Source organism: Pseudonaja textilis, chromosome 3, assembly GCF_049901715.1.
Source record: "Pseudonaja textilis isolate UNSWEBS1 chromosome 3, rPseTex1.2, whole genome shotgun sequence".
Classification (NCBI taxonomy): Eukaryota; Metazoa; Chordata; class Lepidosauria; order Squamata; family Elapidae; genus Pseudonaja; species Pseudonaja textilis.
The window spans coordinates 14185484-14201888 of record NC_141992.1 but is presented as its reverse complement, the minus strand read 5'-3'; the positions used below and the strand labels follow the sequence as shown (position 1 = coordinate 14201888).

At 38.6% G+C, this 16405-nt stretch overlaps 1 protein-coding gene across 3 annotated transcripts; it reads right to left on the bottom strand.

Moving 5' to 3' along the window:
- Window positions 1-1246: 1246 nt before the first annotated feature.
- On the bottom strand, window positions 1247-15066 carry LOC113434221 (androgen-induced gene 1 protein-like). 3 transcript variants are annotated; one of them, XR_015742676.1, is made up of 7 exons: window positions 14899-15066; window positions 12767-12910; window positions 10007-10108; window positions 9379-9494; window positions 8548-8699; window positions 6776-6978; window positions 1247-6453 (listed from the first exon to the last, which is right to left on the bottom strand). XR_015742676.1 is itself a non-coding variant. In XM_087928942.1 (6 exons), exons 1-6 carry the CDS (start codon window positions 15064-15066, stop codon window positions 6428-6430), a joined length of 708 nt encoding a protein of 235 aa, XP_087785068.1. In that variant the 3' UTR covers window positions 1247-6427. The 3 variants fall into 3 exon arrangements, 1 of the variants encoding a protein (XP_087785068.1); XR_015742677.1 differs by lacking the exon at window positions 12767-12910; XM_087928942.1 differs by lacking the exon at window positions 6776-6978.
- Window positions 15067-16405: the final 1339 nt, after the last annotated feature.

The following is a 16405-nucleotide window of genomic DNA, read 5'->3' as shown; positions in this document are numbered from 1 at the left end:
GGCTATTATAACTTTGAACAGCACTGAACTGTCATAACCCGAGGACTACTTGTAATAAGCTAGGGAGAACCAAATTATTCAGATATCTTTTTTTTTACTTGATTGCTATTGTTCACAGTTTTGTTCAGCCTATAACAAAAGCAGCACAAGAAAAACTGAGTAATAGAAAACAAATTAATTTTATTCCAACCAGAAATAGTACCTACACTTGGTTTTACTGTACTGTATGTGGGTTCAAAAATACTCCCGTCACATTTCTTCCCCAAATGAGGCAGAATCACTCTGGGTTTAGGCTTTGTTACTACATTCTAAGGCCCAATGAGTTTTATAACTTTAAAAGCTATTTCAGAGCTAATTTAAGTACAGGGTATATCACTCATTATGCTTGGGAATTAAAAGACAGTAACCAATTTCAATAGCAGACAGTTTTATGAGTAAGATATGTAAGTGCTCAGCTGGAAACCTATTTAGCAGGGATGGGATCCGACTTGCATAACTACCGGTTCTGTTGCTCTGCGTCGTGTGACTGCAATTTATAACCTGCTGAGCTGCCTGGACAGCTGAGCAGCACTGCGTGCGAGTGTGCAGCAGTTGGAAAAGCCCTTTTTTCCTGCTTTTTCAACCGCAGCTGCAGCTGTGGTTGAAAAAGCAGGAAATAAAGATCAGGTAAGAGCCCAGGCGGGCAGGTGGGCCAAAGCAGCAGCAGACATAGAACCGGTTCTGTTAGCTGCTCTTCAGAGCAACTGGTTCTACAGAAGTGGGCAGAACTGGTAGAATCCCACCCCTGCTATTTAGCATTATTTATAAACACTGCAAGTAATAAAACGGTCTTGCAATAGTGAAATCTGAAATACATGACTGCTGTATGTTTGAAACCATGCACAATGAATTCACACGAGGTAACTACAGTCCAGAGCAGGGGTCGCCAACCTTTTGGACCTTAGGGACCACCAAACTCATAATTTTAAATCCCAGGGACCATTAACCGGTTCTGTGGGTGCGGCCTAATTTGTGGGTGTGGCTTGGTGATCATGTGACTAGCTGGGCATGGCTTGTATGTAAATATTATATTTATATAAATATTGAATTTTTTATTAAAAAAGAGCAACTTTTACCCAAAATCAGGCAAAGCAGGCAGGCAGATTGAGTTGCTCACAGAATCAGATTCATTCAGAGATCTATCTATTTGCCATCAGCTAACTCAGTTTGCCACGTAAAATTTGCTTGCTGTGAGTCTGCACTGAATAATAGAACCTGCAGTCCTAAGGGAGGTTCAGCTGTGCTTAAAAGCAGAGCTGAAGATCTAAAGACTAGCTAGAAAGCAAGAAATGCAACCATTTCCTGCTTTCTAGTTAATCTAAATCTCCTGGCACAGCAGAAGAGCTGATGGTCGGAAAGAAAAAAAAAATAGCAATTTAGCAGGCAAGTTTGCCGGGTAAGGAGTGAGTGGGTGGGGAAGGTTCCCACAGGCCATGTGGGCGGCGCAGCCTTCCGAGCAGCCTGGATTAACTGCTTTGGGTGTGTGTATGACATTTCTCTGCAGCCCACCAAAATTTTCTCGAGGCCCACCAGTGGCGACCGCTGGTCCAGAAAAACGGATTTATATAACTATTCAATGGAGATAATTCGAATGTTATGCTGTGAGATTTCTGTGCTATTTCTGAAACACATGTATGTATTTTTGGCAAAACGGATCAAACATTCCAGATGGATTCGCAAGTCATGCCAAGATATGGTGTGATAGTTTGTAAAATATTTCCTTCACATGTTGTGTGAATGTAGCCTTTATAGTGGATCCAGATTGGCCATTACATGAATGGAAGGATGCTAATGTTCACCAGATGGTTGCCTAATGTAGACAAGGAATAAGGGAAGATTTATTCTTTCTTTGGTAATTTTTGCCTCTTTTGCTACCCCAGAGAGACCCACAGTTTCCAGATTAGAACTTCAAAGACCCTTGGTGTTTATAAGAAGAAGAAGTGTGTGGATTGCTTCTCTAGTCTCTTCCACCTTAAGCACAGCTTTGGATCCCTACCATTGTTCCTAAGCTAATGTGGCAACAATAAATCCTTAAGAATTCAAAAACATTTGCAGTGCTCCACAATTGTCTTCCAACCCATCATGTTTATTTAGGCAGTAATTATCATGCAGGTTTCCACTTAAAGTGGGGAAATATCTGATATACTAATGAAGAACATTACTAGGCAGTTCAAGGACAACTTGTTCACTATGGAACTTCTGCTGAGTGACTCATTCTCAGGAATGAGTCATAATATTCTTTTCAGAATTCATGCGATTTATGAAAGCATTTGTTTTCTAACAAGGGATGCTCTTGTTTTCCTATGAAATAATTTCTTTTTGATGAAAACATAAATGATGGAAACATAAATATAATTAGAAAAACTATAAACATAACATACCTTTAAAAAAAAACAGTCAGCATCTCAGAACTAGAATTTTGGAAAACATACAGAGAAGCAGGGGAACGAAGGAAGGACTAGAACCTGCTACTTGTGTGCCGACCACCCTGCCAATAAACTTCCTTAAAAGGGTAGTTAGACTGGACAAAGGTTGTCTAATACTGTTAGTTCCAACAATGGCTTCTTGAGAATGGGGGACATCATCTCCTTCATTCTGATTCAATCTGTGATCCAACAGAAAGTGTCCCTTTCAGACACTCATATTGAAGTTAAATAGAAAGAAGACACAGAATATTACCAAATGGAGAACTTATTCTACCAGTGTTTGGAAAAAAGGGGTGGAGATTAAGAATGCAATCTGTACTGCTAAGCAAATAAAATAACCTAGATGATGTTTATTAAGCACTAACACAATGTAAACAACATAAAATTAATAAAACTTTATAGTTCTATTGTTTACATTTTATATAAAGCCTGTGGGATATAGGAAAATCTGAAATTACCCCATGCTCACAGTGAAGCATAATGGTGGCAACATTAGACTTTGGGGCTGCTTTTCTTCAGGTGGAACTGAGGTTTTACTCAGGAAATTATAAATAGTTCCAAATATCAATCAATTTCGGCAAAAAAATCTTCAGGCTTCTGTTAACATGCTGAAGATAAAAAGGAATTTTCCTGTTCAACACAAAAACAACTCAAAGCATAACTCCAAACCAACAAAAGAACAGCTTCACCAGAAGAAGATCAAAGTTCTGGAATGACCCAGCCAGAACCAAGATCTGAATCCAATTGAAAACCTGAAGAGGCCTGTACATAAGAGATGACTTTGCACACTGACAGATTTGGAGTGCTTTTGCAAGAACGGGCAAAGATTCCCAAGGCAAGATAGGCCATAATCCTACACCAAAAGACTGAGTGCTGTCATAAAAATCCAAGTGCTTCAACAAATCAAAGAGACAACTAAGGAGAACTTTCTTGACAGTTAGAACAATTAATCAGAGGAACAACTTGCCTTCAGAAGTTGTGAATCCTCCAACACTGGAGGTTTTAAAGAAGTGATTGGACAACCATTTGTCTGAAATGGGATAGGGCAGTGATGGTGAACCTTTCCGGCACAGAGTGCCCAAACTGGAATGTGCCCATGAAAGCACGGGCACCAGAACCCCGGAGACCAACTGCCCAGTGAGCACTGGAAACCAGAAGAACAGCTGGCGACGGTGTGCGTGCCCACAGAGAGGGTTCTGCATGCCATCTCTGGCACATGTGCCATAGGTTTGCTATCACGGGTATAGGGTTTCCTGCTTGAGGAGGGGGTTGGACTAGAAGACCTCCAAGGTCCCTTCCAATAACTCTGCTATTCTATTCTATTCTATTCTATTCTATTCTATTCTATTCTATTCTATTCTATTCTATTCTATTCTATTCTATTCTATTCTATTCTATTCTTTCATTTTCTATTCTATTCCTTCTCCCTATTCTATTCGTTCCTATTCTTTCCTATTCTGTTCTGTTCTATCCCATCCCATCCCATCCCCATTCTCATTCCCATTCCATTAGTTTTAGGATATGCACACTTATGCAACCACATTATTGTACATTTTTATTGTTACTTTTATCCCCCTAAAAGATTTCAGTTTGTTGCACAATGTAGCCCCATGGTGAGATAGGTAGCAAATAAATTTAACAGTAAATACATTGAACAGTTTTTATGTTATATTAAAGGTGGATAAATTCTGAAATAATTTATCTTGGTATGATTTTTTTTTTTACATCTCAAAAACCTGGCATTTTAACAGTGGTGTGTAGACTTTCAATATCTACAGTATCTGTGGGCTCTTTAATCAAAATTACTTGGCAACTTTAAGATGTGTGTGCTTCAACTCCCAGAATTTCCCAGTCAGCATCTTAAAATTGCCAAGTCTGAAAATGATTAAACATGACATTAAGGAAAAAGGTGTCAGGTTTCTAAGTGTTAAGAACAACAATATCCAATATTTTATGCACTTTTTGTTATTAAAGAGTATATTTAACCAACATGTTTTTTTTTAAAGAAATGGGCTTTTAATTAGTTTTCATCTGCTTTGTACATGAAGGAAATCATGTCTAAAAATGGCTAAAAACAATAATGGACACCATGACAATAAATGGCATGTTGGGGAAGTAAATTGTTTCAGTATTCAAGAACTAACATAACGGAACAAAATAGAGGAAGTAAACATGTCATTAACCATGTGGTGAGGCAGTACTTAAAACATAGCACTTCCCTCTTACCTCTATTGGAAATAAACTAATAGAAAGCTCTATATATGTTGCACCAAAGGAATTTTCATAAGCATTTTGTTTTTCAAGATGTAAATTGAAAATATTAAGACTGTTTGCTAATCCTGACATTTGAAAATTACACTCTAGGTTAATTCTGACAGTAAGTTTGCATAGTTTTAATAACAAATAAAACATGGGTTGCTCTGTAGAACTTCTCCAAAACCCTGACAATCTTCGAGAAAAAAAAGTTTAGTCTAACAAAAACCGTACTGCAAAAGACCGATTAGGAGTATAAGTCAAAATAGCCATCCATATTTGGCTATATCAGAATATGGACTTGTATAGGCAAAGAAGAATGTAGATGTCCTCTTGGACATCTACTTAAGTATGAGCCAGCAGTGTGCTGCAGATGTCAAAAAAGCCAATGCAGTCCTAGGCTGAATAAACAGAGGGATGATATCAAGATCATGTGAAGTGTTAGAATCACTTTATACTGCACTGGTAAGTCTATGCTTGGAATACTGTGTCAGGTTTGGTCACCATTGTCCCAAATAAATTGTCAAGATTCTAGAAAGAGTGCAGAGAAGAGCAACAAAGATGATTAGGGAGCTGTAAAATAAAGTGGATGAACAGTTGCAGGAACTAGATTATCTCTAGTCTAATGCAGCAAAGAACTAGTGGTGACATGATCTCATAGTCATGATAATCCTAATGATAACCCTAACCCCAACCTTAACCCTCTGCTCTCCAATCTCTATCCTTTAAGCAAAAACAGCTCTCTATCTTTTTTAAAAACTCCATTTGCTGTATTACTGAATGCCTGGAAAGAGGGTGACAAAACCTGTAAGTTATTTATCTTGACCCCGGGGCTGAATAGTAGAGGAAAGGAAGCAAGCAAGCAAGCAAAGAAAATCTTTCTCCAGCATTCAGGACCTGAAGAAAAAGCAGAAACAGGCAGCCAATGGCCAGGGAAGAAGCTGGATCCTAAAGGGTGTCAGATAGGCACTAAAGTTTTCTAAGCTCTTTACCGAGCCCAACATTTCTGTTGTTAAGTGAGACATTTGTTACATGAGTTTTGCCCCATTTTACAATATTTCTTGCCACACTTGTTGAGTGAATCTCTGCAGTTGATAAATCAGTAACACTTAAGTTAAGTGAATCTGACTTCCCCACTGACTTGGCTTGTCAAAAGGTTACAAAAGGAATCACACGACCCTGGAACACTGCAATGGTCGTAAGTATGAACCAGTTGCCACGCATCTGAATTTTGATCACGCAATCATTGGGGGGGGATTGCTACAAAGGTCATAAGTGTGAAAAATAGCCAGAAGTCTTCTTTTTTCAGTGCTGTTGTAACTTTGAATGGTCACTAAGTGAACTGTTGTAAGTTGAGGACTACCTGTACTTGCCTATCTGACCCACTTTAGAATCCAGCTTTTGCCATAGCTTTTTTACTGTATTAATCGGGAGCTTGTGGCCTTCCAAACTGCTGTTGATTAAAACAATTCCCCTGTCTTGAAGCCACAGTAACTGGCATCGCTGGGAACTGTGGATCAACAACATCTGGAAGACCCAAGATTCTTCCCTTCTGCTCCAAATGAGGAGATTGAGAAAATGTTATTTTTTTCCCCTGTAAACAGTAAGAACCAGTTACAATCAATAATGTTTTCTAGGTTCAAGTTGCACTGTATTCCATTGAGTGAGCTTGCCCTCTTAATGAACTGATGTCTTTCTCGGGGTCTTCTCTACATGCACTTCTTTCTACGCCTTGCTGTAGGGGAATAAAAGATAAACAGAATGTTAAACTATTTGGCTATTCTGCAAACTTTCAAAATTGACAAATAAATAAATAAAATAAACTTAGCATAGTAATTTATGTCACTGTGGCATGGATAGAAAGACCTCCCAACTTGTTTCCCTTTATATATGGAAGAAATCCCTACAAATTTATGGCCAAAACTTTCCTTCTTCCAATTGCTGAATTACACAAGGACTACTGCATTGGGCTCAGCTGCTCATGATAACCAGGGTTCTTTTCTATTTCACAAATATTTACATAAATTAGTGAAAATATTAAAAAATTAAATGCCTACCAGAAAAGGAAGCCTGGCCTCTAAGTACATTCACTGAGGATGCTAAGGGGTCTCTCCAAAGAAAGCCCTTCAGAGAAGGGGGCTCTTTCCGTGATAGCCACCTGTTGCACCATTAACAGTTAGGTAAGCATGTGGTCTTCTCCAAGGTCCTAGTAGTGCACACTGAATTTAGGTTGATTTTGAGAGAGCCAGGAAAGTGAAATCTGTGTAATTGAAGACGGGGTGTTAGCCGAACTACTTCATATTCAGGTAGCTGAAAGTCCATCACTTTTTTATTTTTAAAAACGTTATTAAATGAATAAGGCACCCAGATCAATTATGAACTTTTGGTGGTGTACAATATGCACAATTTAAAAGAAGTTAAATTAAATGCAATAGTATAAAAGGAGTGTCTGGAGAAATGACCATGTAATCAATCACAAGGGGTCTGCCACTCATTCTAGTCCAAGGTTTAGGACAGTGATGGCAAACCTATGGCACACCTGTGAAAGGTGACAAAACTGATGTTTTGGTGATATGCCAGCATGCGCTAATGCCCAACAACTATTTTTGAAAGCACGCACCATTCTCGATTTTCAGAGCCTGTGGAGGTCACATGAGAATGGCGTGCACCCTCATGTAGCCTCCAGACCCTTTAGAAATTATTTCAGGCCAGCCTTGATACTGCCATTGAGTGGTGTTGTTCAGAGTGATGTAGGTCAAACTCAAGGCCTAGGGGCCTGATCTGGCCTGAGGGGTGTTTAGATCTGGCCTGTGGAGTTGTCCTGGAAACAGCGAACACTTGCAGTGCCCCTGCCAGCGAAAACGGAGCTTGGGAGAGCTGCTTGTGGTCCTCCTGAGTTCCGTATCGCTGGCAGGGGGTTGCAGGAGGCTGTTGCAGTTAAAAATGGAGTTTGGGAGCCCGTTTTTGCTGGCAGAGTGCTTGGGCCGCCACAGGCACACCCTGACACGAGTGACGTCGAGCTGGCCATGCCCACCCTGACCACGGCCAGCTGCCTAAGGTCAAACACAACCATGATGCAATCCTCAATCTACCCCTCTAGGTGATAGAGGGGTGATAGAGAATTGTTTCTCTTTTCTCTTTTGTTTGGGTATGTGTATGTGTGTGTGTGAGAGAGAGAGAGAGAATGAGAGAGAGAGAGAGAGAGAGAGATACCAACAGAGTCAAGATAGGCATTTTCTGCATCTTTGACACGTCTTTGAGCCCCAAAGGCTTGCCATCACTGGTCTAAGAAGAGAGCAACTCTTAGGAACTTGTCTAATAAGATTAAGGCAGAGAGTCTAACAGGATGTTATTGCAGAGGGCAACTGCTAGGGCAGAGAAGGCCTATTTCCTGAATTCCGTCAGATGTCTTCACTTAATCAAAGGTGCCCAAAGCATGCTGACTGCCAGATGGCACAGGTAGCAGGGTGGGATTCTACCGGTTCTGTCCGGCTCTATAGAACCAGTAGCTCTGAAGAGCAGCAGACACAGAACCACAAATCATAAAACACCGAATCAGTAGTTTCACCGGTCTGATCTACCCCTGACAGGTAGCAACTATAAAAGACAGGCAGCCCCTTGAGTAATCAGATCCTATATCTTGAAGGGCTACAGAGATGATAACCAGTACCTTGGATTGCACTGGTAATCATTATGACTGGTACAAGATTCTTTCTTAATGAAAAACAAACTGAAAAATGCTTATCTCATGAACACATTAAATCCTGGAAAAGTGTAAGCAGACACGGTGCTGGAAATGTAGAAAAAGAGGGAAAAAAGCATAATTTACCCCACAACCATTTTGTTAGGTGCTCCCCAAGGAAATAGAAGATGAACATTATGCCAAAAGCGACAGAGAGAAATACTGCCTTTCCAAGTAGGCCAAGCACTCCTAAAACTGGATAAGCCCAAATCCCTGCTACATGATGTATCCAAATTATCCTAAAACAAAGCAAGACAAACATCATAGTGAAATACAAGAAGCCAAAACAGATTAAATATTGTACCTATTTTGAGGTTATCTGAAAATATTTCAGTTGGCTAATGCTTACAAGTTCAAAAGTTAATATTACACGAATTTGAAGATAATTAAAAATCTACAGTATAATGTGATCTCCAAAGCTAGGCCTCTGAAAAGTTCAGTTTATATGAGGAAAAATGAAATGGTCTTAACTTTCCTATTTAAATCATAGGAGACAAAATGTTTGACAATGACTACTTCCTAATGGTGAATCTGTTATCTTTCAGATACTACTACTTCCAGATTTCCATTACTGTTGTGAAAGATGGATTTGGGCTACTTGGAGTTGAAGTCAGCAATATCTGAATGCTACTGGTTCCATAGTCCATGAAAGATTGAGGTACTAGATTTATGATAGATACATAAGTGGCAGTGAAACCATATATATTACTGTTATAATTTTGCCTGCAAATTTGTATAGTGTTTTTAAATATTCTGGAAGAATTATTCAATTGTTCAGAAAAACAATTGCTCCTCTCTCCTCTCCTCTCTCTTTTCTTGCCTTCCTCCTTCCCTCCCAGGTAATACAAAAGAAACATCTGAGCAAAATGAATAAAATGTTTTAAATGTAAATACATTTCTCAAACAATGAATACCTACCATGATAGGTATACCGCTGAAAAGATGCCAAGTCCCAATATTCCTTTCCATCTAGGAGGATACTTATGTGAACATATAACCAGCTCTATGAAAAGCAGCGGCAGGATAGTAGTGTGCTAAAAAGCAAAAGGAGAACATAAAAGTATGATGTATGGAAAGAGAAGCAGTTGTATTGCTTCTTAGTCTTGTTTCAGATCACTAGAAGTCATGGTGGCACAGGGAGTAGAATGCAAGATTGCAGGCAAACTCTGTTCACAGCCTGGAGTTCGATTGTGACCAGCTCAAAGTTGACTGAGCTTTCCATCTTTCCAAGGTCAGTAAAATGAGGATCAAGATTGTTTGGGTCAATATGCTGATTCTGTAAACTGCTTAGAGAGGGCGGTAAAGCACTATCAAGTTCTGATATAGTTCTGAGTTTTATTGCTATTGCTTTTCTGTTCCAGCATTATTGCAAGAAAAATACTTTCAAGGTATTTTTTCTGAAAACAGAAGATCCTGTCAAGTTATAGCATTCCTTTTGAAAAGGCTAGATAGTCCTCAAGATACGACTGGCCATTTAAAATGCTGATAATCTAATTCATAACAAATTGCATGTGCCACAAGAAGAACCTAAGCTTCAAATACTTACCATGGTGTGGTTAAGCCAATCCGGATTAATATCGTCCAGCTCTTTAGGATACACTAGTTCTCTGTCAATTGCATAAAGGCCCCAGAAAGCAACAGCTACAAACTGAGAGAAAACACCTGAACATTAATGAGAACTTCAAATGTTGGAAATTTTTTAGATATCTGGTAGTCACCATCTTACAAACTGCCTTTGTATGTATATGAACATAAGATGGTTATCGTTTTCTCCAGATAAACATATGCCTTCAAACATATTCTGGATCATGCAGTGCAACATACATTGTATCTGCACCTGTAAATTCACAAGGAGTCAGGTGGATATCAATTTGCTGAATTATTAGTTGTTTAATTTATAAGCCCTCTCCTTCTCAATTTCAGAGCAACCCTCTTTGCTTTAAAGAATCAAAACTAAATATTATGTAATTTTAACACTATGTTTTGTTATGTAAAGATAGATTTACATAATACAATAAAATAAATAAATAAAGTAAGTAGGATGGATGAGAAAATTAAACTTTTCTCCCTACTCTATTAATAAAAATTGCTGTCAAATTTTATTTGCATTTTAAATCTGCTATTGCTGCCAATGAAATTCTCATCTGAAATACAAATAGCTGATCTATAGAGGCAATTTTTCTATAACTAGGCCAGGAAGGAGAAAAAAAAAGGACATTTCTAGCAATCTTTTAAAGAAAACAAATAGGCACAGAACACTGACTTACTTGGCTGAAACATTAACTTCCCAAGTAGAGTAATTATAAAATTCAAATTATAATTTTTGTACATTGGAAATCAGGAGGAAATTTCAGAGCTAATAATTGGAGCTTTCAATTTTATGACATGCAAATAAGTTTAACACATAAAGTTTCATAAATAAATAATAAGGTATTACAAGTTTCACTTCATTGCCCATTTTTATCATTTGAGCTCTGTCTTTTGATCAAGACTTTATTTTTTAATTAACCCCCTAAAAAAGTTCGAAAACGGCTCAATGTGTATTTCGGTCCCTACTATTTGAGCGGAAATCCCACCTTATTTGCTGTTTGTTTGTTTTTTACTTAAAACTATGCACAATTATATCTTTACTAGTAGATGTCAGAGATATTTTATAAAAACTATTCAGAAATACATTTTTAGTGCCTTTTAGCCAGTGCTGATTCCTGGCAACTGCTTGGGCATTGGCCATTGAACAAGTCTCTCCAATTTTGGCAGCATTTTCATATGTGGTTTGCGATCGCTTCCTTCCTAGGGTTAAGCGAGAGTCAAGGGCCCAAGGGCCCTTACCTGGTTTTGTGCTTAAGGAGGGACTAGAAGTCAGTCTCTGAGTGTCTAGTGTTGTACCTTAACCACTACATCAAACTGGCTCATATTTCTAAGTAAAATAGAATAGTAAAAGCTATCTTACTTATCCTTCTTGAGCTCCTTTTTATATATCTCAAATGGCAATATCTTCATTATAAGAGTTTTGGAATGAAGCAAGATGGTTTAATACAAGTAGTCCTTAACTTATGCCCATAACTGAGCTCGATATTTATGTTGTTAAGTGAGAAATGTGTTAAGTAAATGTTTTGCCCCATTTTATAACTTTTCTTGCCACATTTGTTAAGTCAGTCACTGCAGTTGTTAAATTAATAACGTGGATGTTAAGTGAATCTGGTTTCCCCATTGACTTTGCTTGTCAGAAGGTCGCAAAAGGGGATTATGTGACTCTGGGATACTGCAACTGTCATAAATGTGAGTCAGTTGTCCAGCGTTCAAATTTAAGTCACGTTACCATGGCGAAACTACAGCGGTTGTAAGTGTGAAAAATGGACATGTCACTTTTTTCAATGATGTAACTTTGAACAGTCACTAAATGAGCCATTGTAAGTTGAGGACTACCTGTATGTAATAAAAGTCTGCAGAGAAAATTCTTTCTAACCCCTTTAGCAGCAATGACCATAGAGGGTTTATTTTCTTTTGTGTAAGTAGCATGTTGTGTGTTTGTTCGTTTATGATCTCCCTGTGTGCTGTGGTTGTGTATTCATGAATACTGGGCAGCAGAGGGGGAACTCCACATTCAGTACTATGGGGCACATAACTAGGAAGGAAAGCAGGGTCATAGAATGGAGCAGTCACCAACTTCTGAGCCAACTCTTATAGAGCTGCACTTGGGAGTTCCCCCCCCCCGCCCCCACGAAGTTTTTCCCAAGCCAAATCTAGGCCTTTTTCAATGTTTCCTTTTGAGCTCTGCACACATCTCTTTGTTTATGCCCCTTCATTATGAGAATTGACCATTTACTGACTACTGTTTGTTTTCTGTTCTTCAACAGGCCAAGATGATTGCTTTAAAGAACAAAGCCACCAATTTTCTTAGGCAAATGCTACAGTGGAAAAAAAATGGTGCTATGTAGGAGGACAAAATAAATGTCCACCATGATGAGGTTACCATTGAGAAATCAATGTTGCTTTTGTTGATTTTATCAGTAAACAAGCCAATATACTTGTTTACCGCGATTATGGAAAGGAACGTGTGGTTCTTAAGAAAACCATCTAAAATTTCATGTACCTTTAAGCACGGGTGTGGAACGATGGTCCTTTTATGACTTATGGACTTCAACTCCCCAAAATTCTGTGCTCAGGAATTCTGGGACTTGAAGCCCACAAGTCATAAAGGGGTCATCATCCCCCACCTCTGCTTTAAGTAAATCTGACTCAATTTAATGCACTTAAAGTAGAGCATGGAATTATTTAAATAATAACAGATATTATAATTACTTACTAAGCCAACAGGGAATACATATGCAGAGAAGATGAAATCTCTAATAGGTAGCACTATAGATGACACTTTCTTTTCTTGGGAAGGGACAAACAGAGCTACAGCATCAATTGTGACACACAATAAGTACAGCAATGTCTGAAAAAGCTATGAATTCAAAGAAGTTATATTCAAAGTGAAGCATACATTTTTTCTATTATTTATAATCCAAGAATAAAATTTAAAGTTAAAAGCTATGACTTGGGATATTTTTATCTCTTCTATTATATTTATCTCTTCTATTAAGTCCCTTAATCAAGATTTCTTCAGTACACTATATCAGGTATTTGAAAAGACTTAAAAAGTGAGAACTCTGAATCTACATTTAAATCAATTACTCTTCACCTAGTGCTTTGCTGATGTTTTGGGATTGCAGTTGGTAGAATTTCCAATGTGGTGGCAAAAGTAACTCAGCAACAGTTGAAGGGGATCAACAATGTATCCTTGCAAGCTAGCAGGTTCCAATATGTCTTTGGTCTCTTGTACCCAGAATCACCATAAAAAAGCCGTAAGTTTACCTAGTTTTTATGTTGATCAAAGACGATCTGAGCATTTAGCAGAGGATCCATATTAGAGAAATAATTGCTTTACAACTGATCTAGCCACAAAGGGAGACATAGGTACCCATCATGATTTGAAAATCATGCAGAGACTTTTGTGGAAATGCAATGCAACAGTTTTTACATACAGGCAAGTTGAGCTAAGATCCCAATGGTTATTCTGACAGGCTGATTTTAGCAGTAGAGAGAGATAAGGAGCCATAAGGATAAGGAGAACATAATAAGTTCTTCTAACGCACATACCATCAATTGATCACTAACTGCACAATAGCACAATATGAAAAAAATCCATTAACAATATTGATAGGTCCCGAGGACATCAATTAGAATTAGAAGAATTAGAAGAACTTTATTGTCATTGTACAACGAAACTGTGGATGCATCCCAGCAACTGTTCGCAATACAATAAAACCAATGCACTTAAAAATGAAGATAAGAAAAATAGAGTGCCCATGTCTCCATTTACAATTTGAGAGTACAATATCTACAAATATACACAAAATATACATCCAACACTGACTGTAATGCTTATCCGAGTATAATACACAAGAGATGGATTGTTATACATCTGAATGGGGCACTGAGATTTCTCATCTTTTCACATCTTAATAAGGTAGTGACTTTGTGTTTATTTGTGGTTTGGATGGCTCAGGGAAAGAAACTATTTGTTAGTCTAGTGGTGTAGGATTTTATTGACCTAAAACGCCGTCCAGATGTTTTAATCAATGAATTAAAGAATCAATACATTATACATACAAGTAAACTCAAATGCTTACTTATAAGTGTAATACAAATGAATCCAACCGGAGTATTCCGGAGTATTTATTCCACACACCATTCAATATTGCTAAAAACTACTTCCTGCAAAACATCAATTAAATAATCATAATTACACGTACAAGTAAACCCAGATGCTTACTTATAAGTGCAACTGAAATGAATCCAACTTGAGTTTTTATTCCACTCACCACTCAGTATTGCTAAAAACCACATTTGGCAAAATTTGGCTGCCAAAATTCAGGCTTGTGTTGGGACTAGTTTTCCTTTCCCTATTTCTGAGGTCACCAGGTCGGGGAAGACTGATTTAAGAGTCTCCATCGCTTGAGACTTTCAAGAAAAGACTGGACTCCCATCTGTCAGAAATGGTGTAGGGTCTCCTGCTTGGGGAGGGGGTTGGACTAGATGACCTACAAGGTCCTTTCCAACTCTGATTATCTGCTAAGAGACTCTTTGCTCTGCCTGTTAACTTTCCACATGTTCTGGACTGCACTTTCCAGAATCCCCAGCCAGATCGGCCGTCGGCTAGGAATTTTGGAGCCCCACTCTAATCACATTTATGAAGAAACTATCTCCATTACAACCCCAAAGTGTACTGTTAAACTGACCTTTTCGTTTAAGGTAAGCTCACTCCCCTCTCATCCCGCCTAGCCTCGCTCTCATTGGCTCATCCTACCCAAAACCCCTCCTCCGCCACGTGCGAAGGGGCTAAGACTGATTTGGGCAAGCGCAACAACGCTTGTCATTTCGCGCGCCCACCTGGTTGAGGAAGGTCAGATATTTCCATTGGCCGCCATAACTGTCGTCGTGTACTTTCCGGACCGGCTTGGGCAACCCCAAATTTTGAGTCAGGGCGAAGGTCGCCCAGAGGAAGCAGAGGAAGTGCAGCAGGGCCACAGCTCTCTGACCTCTCACGGCCAACGGCATGGTTGTTCATTCCACGCCGCGGTGGGTAGAAAGCGGTCATAGGGGAAATAAAAGTTTTAAAGGCGCGGTGGCGCCACGCGCCGGCGGATCCTCCGCGCAGGCGCTGAGAGAGTATTTGGCGCTCAATCGCCCGCCGCCATCATGGCTGCCTTTGAAGCTTAAAAGGCGAATTTTGGACCGTGACGCTTCCTCACCTCACAGTGGGCCGTGATGTCTCTACCTTGGGGGGCGGAGGGAAAGGAAGAATAGTGACTTGGTCTAAGTTTCATTATTCGATAAGTGCAGGTAGAGTTGAGAATATTTGATATTTCTGAAGCCGTACGAACTGCTTTTAGATATTCGATCCCGCTGTTAAGGGATGTTTTGTTCACTCCCCCCCGATAAACTTTGAAATGGTACCGACCTGACTGAGATAGGAGGCGCTTAAGCATATAGGCGGGTTGTGTAGGGACTAAGAACCAAAGGTATATTATAATAAGCCTGCTGTATGAATGCAGACTTTGACTTTTAACATTTGGTCTGAATAAATGACGAGGGTTGAAAATGTTGAGATTTTCTTACAAATTTTATTTTATATTTTACCTTTTTACTGTTTTGGTTAGGAATGTTGATAGTACAGATTCAGGATGCACTTTTAGAAACTATAATTTTTAAGGGGGTAGGCACCGATGACATGAGACCTGTTTAATGTTGATTGAGAGACCACTAGGAAATAAATCCTAGGCTCTAAATATGTGGAAAATATTGCAAAAGAAGGCAATAGTGTACAATTTTTGAATTGCAGTCAAGAAAACCAGAATATGACATGCCTTTAAAAACAGAAGGAACCAAGCTTTATATTTACTTCAAAATGTTTTTTTTAAAATCTACCACAGATTTTTAATATTTTTATTTTTTGTCTTTAAAAATGGTGGTAGGTTATGTTTGTTATTTATCTGCAAGCCATTTCAAAATTGTTTTGTGTGCAAGGTTATGGGAATACTGTATATTTGTATAAGATCAATTAAAAAATGAAATATGCTTATTTTTGTATGTGTCTACTCAAAAGTGAATTCCACTGATTTCTGTGATACCTGTTTCTAGGGAAATACTGTACTATTGCAAATTTAGAACTCATTCAAAGGACATTGGGAAAGAAAATATTTAAAATATGTTTAGTCACTATTTGAAGATCAAAGAAATTGTGATTGATTTCCAGTGTAAGGAGTTATTGATTTAGTTGTTGATTTAGACTAACTTCTTCATATTTCCTTTGTGTAGTTGTCCCATGGACTATTTTGAAACAGCTGTTGACAACAAATTAAACAATCTACTGCTATGTTTGTGTGATCCTTCTCTT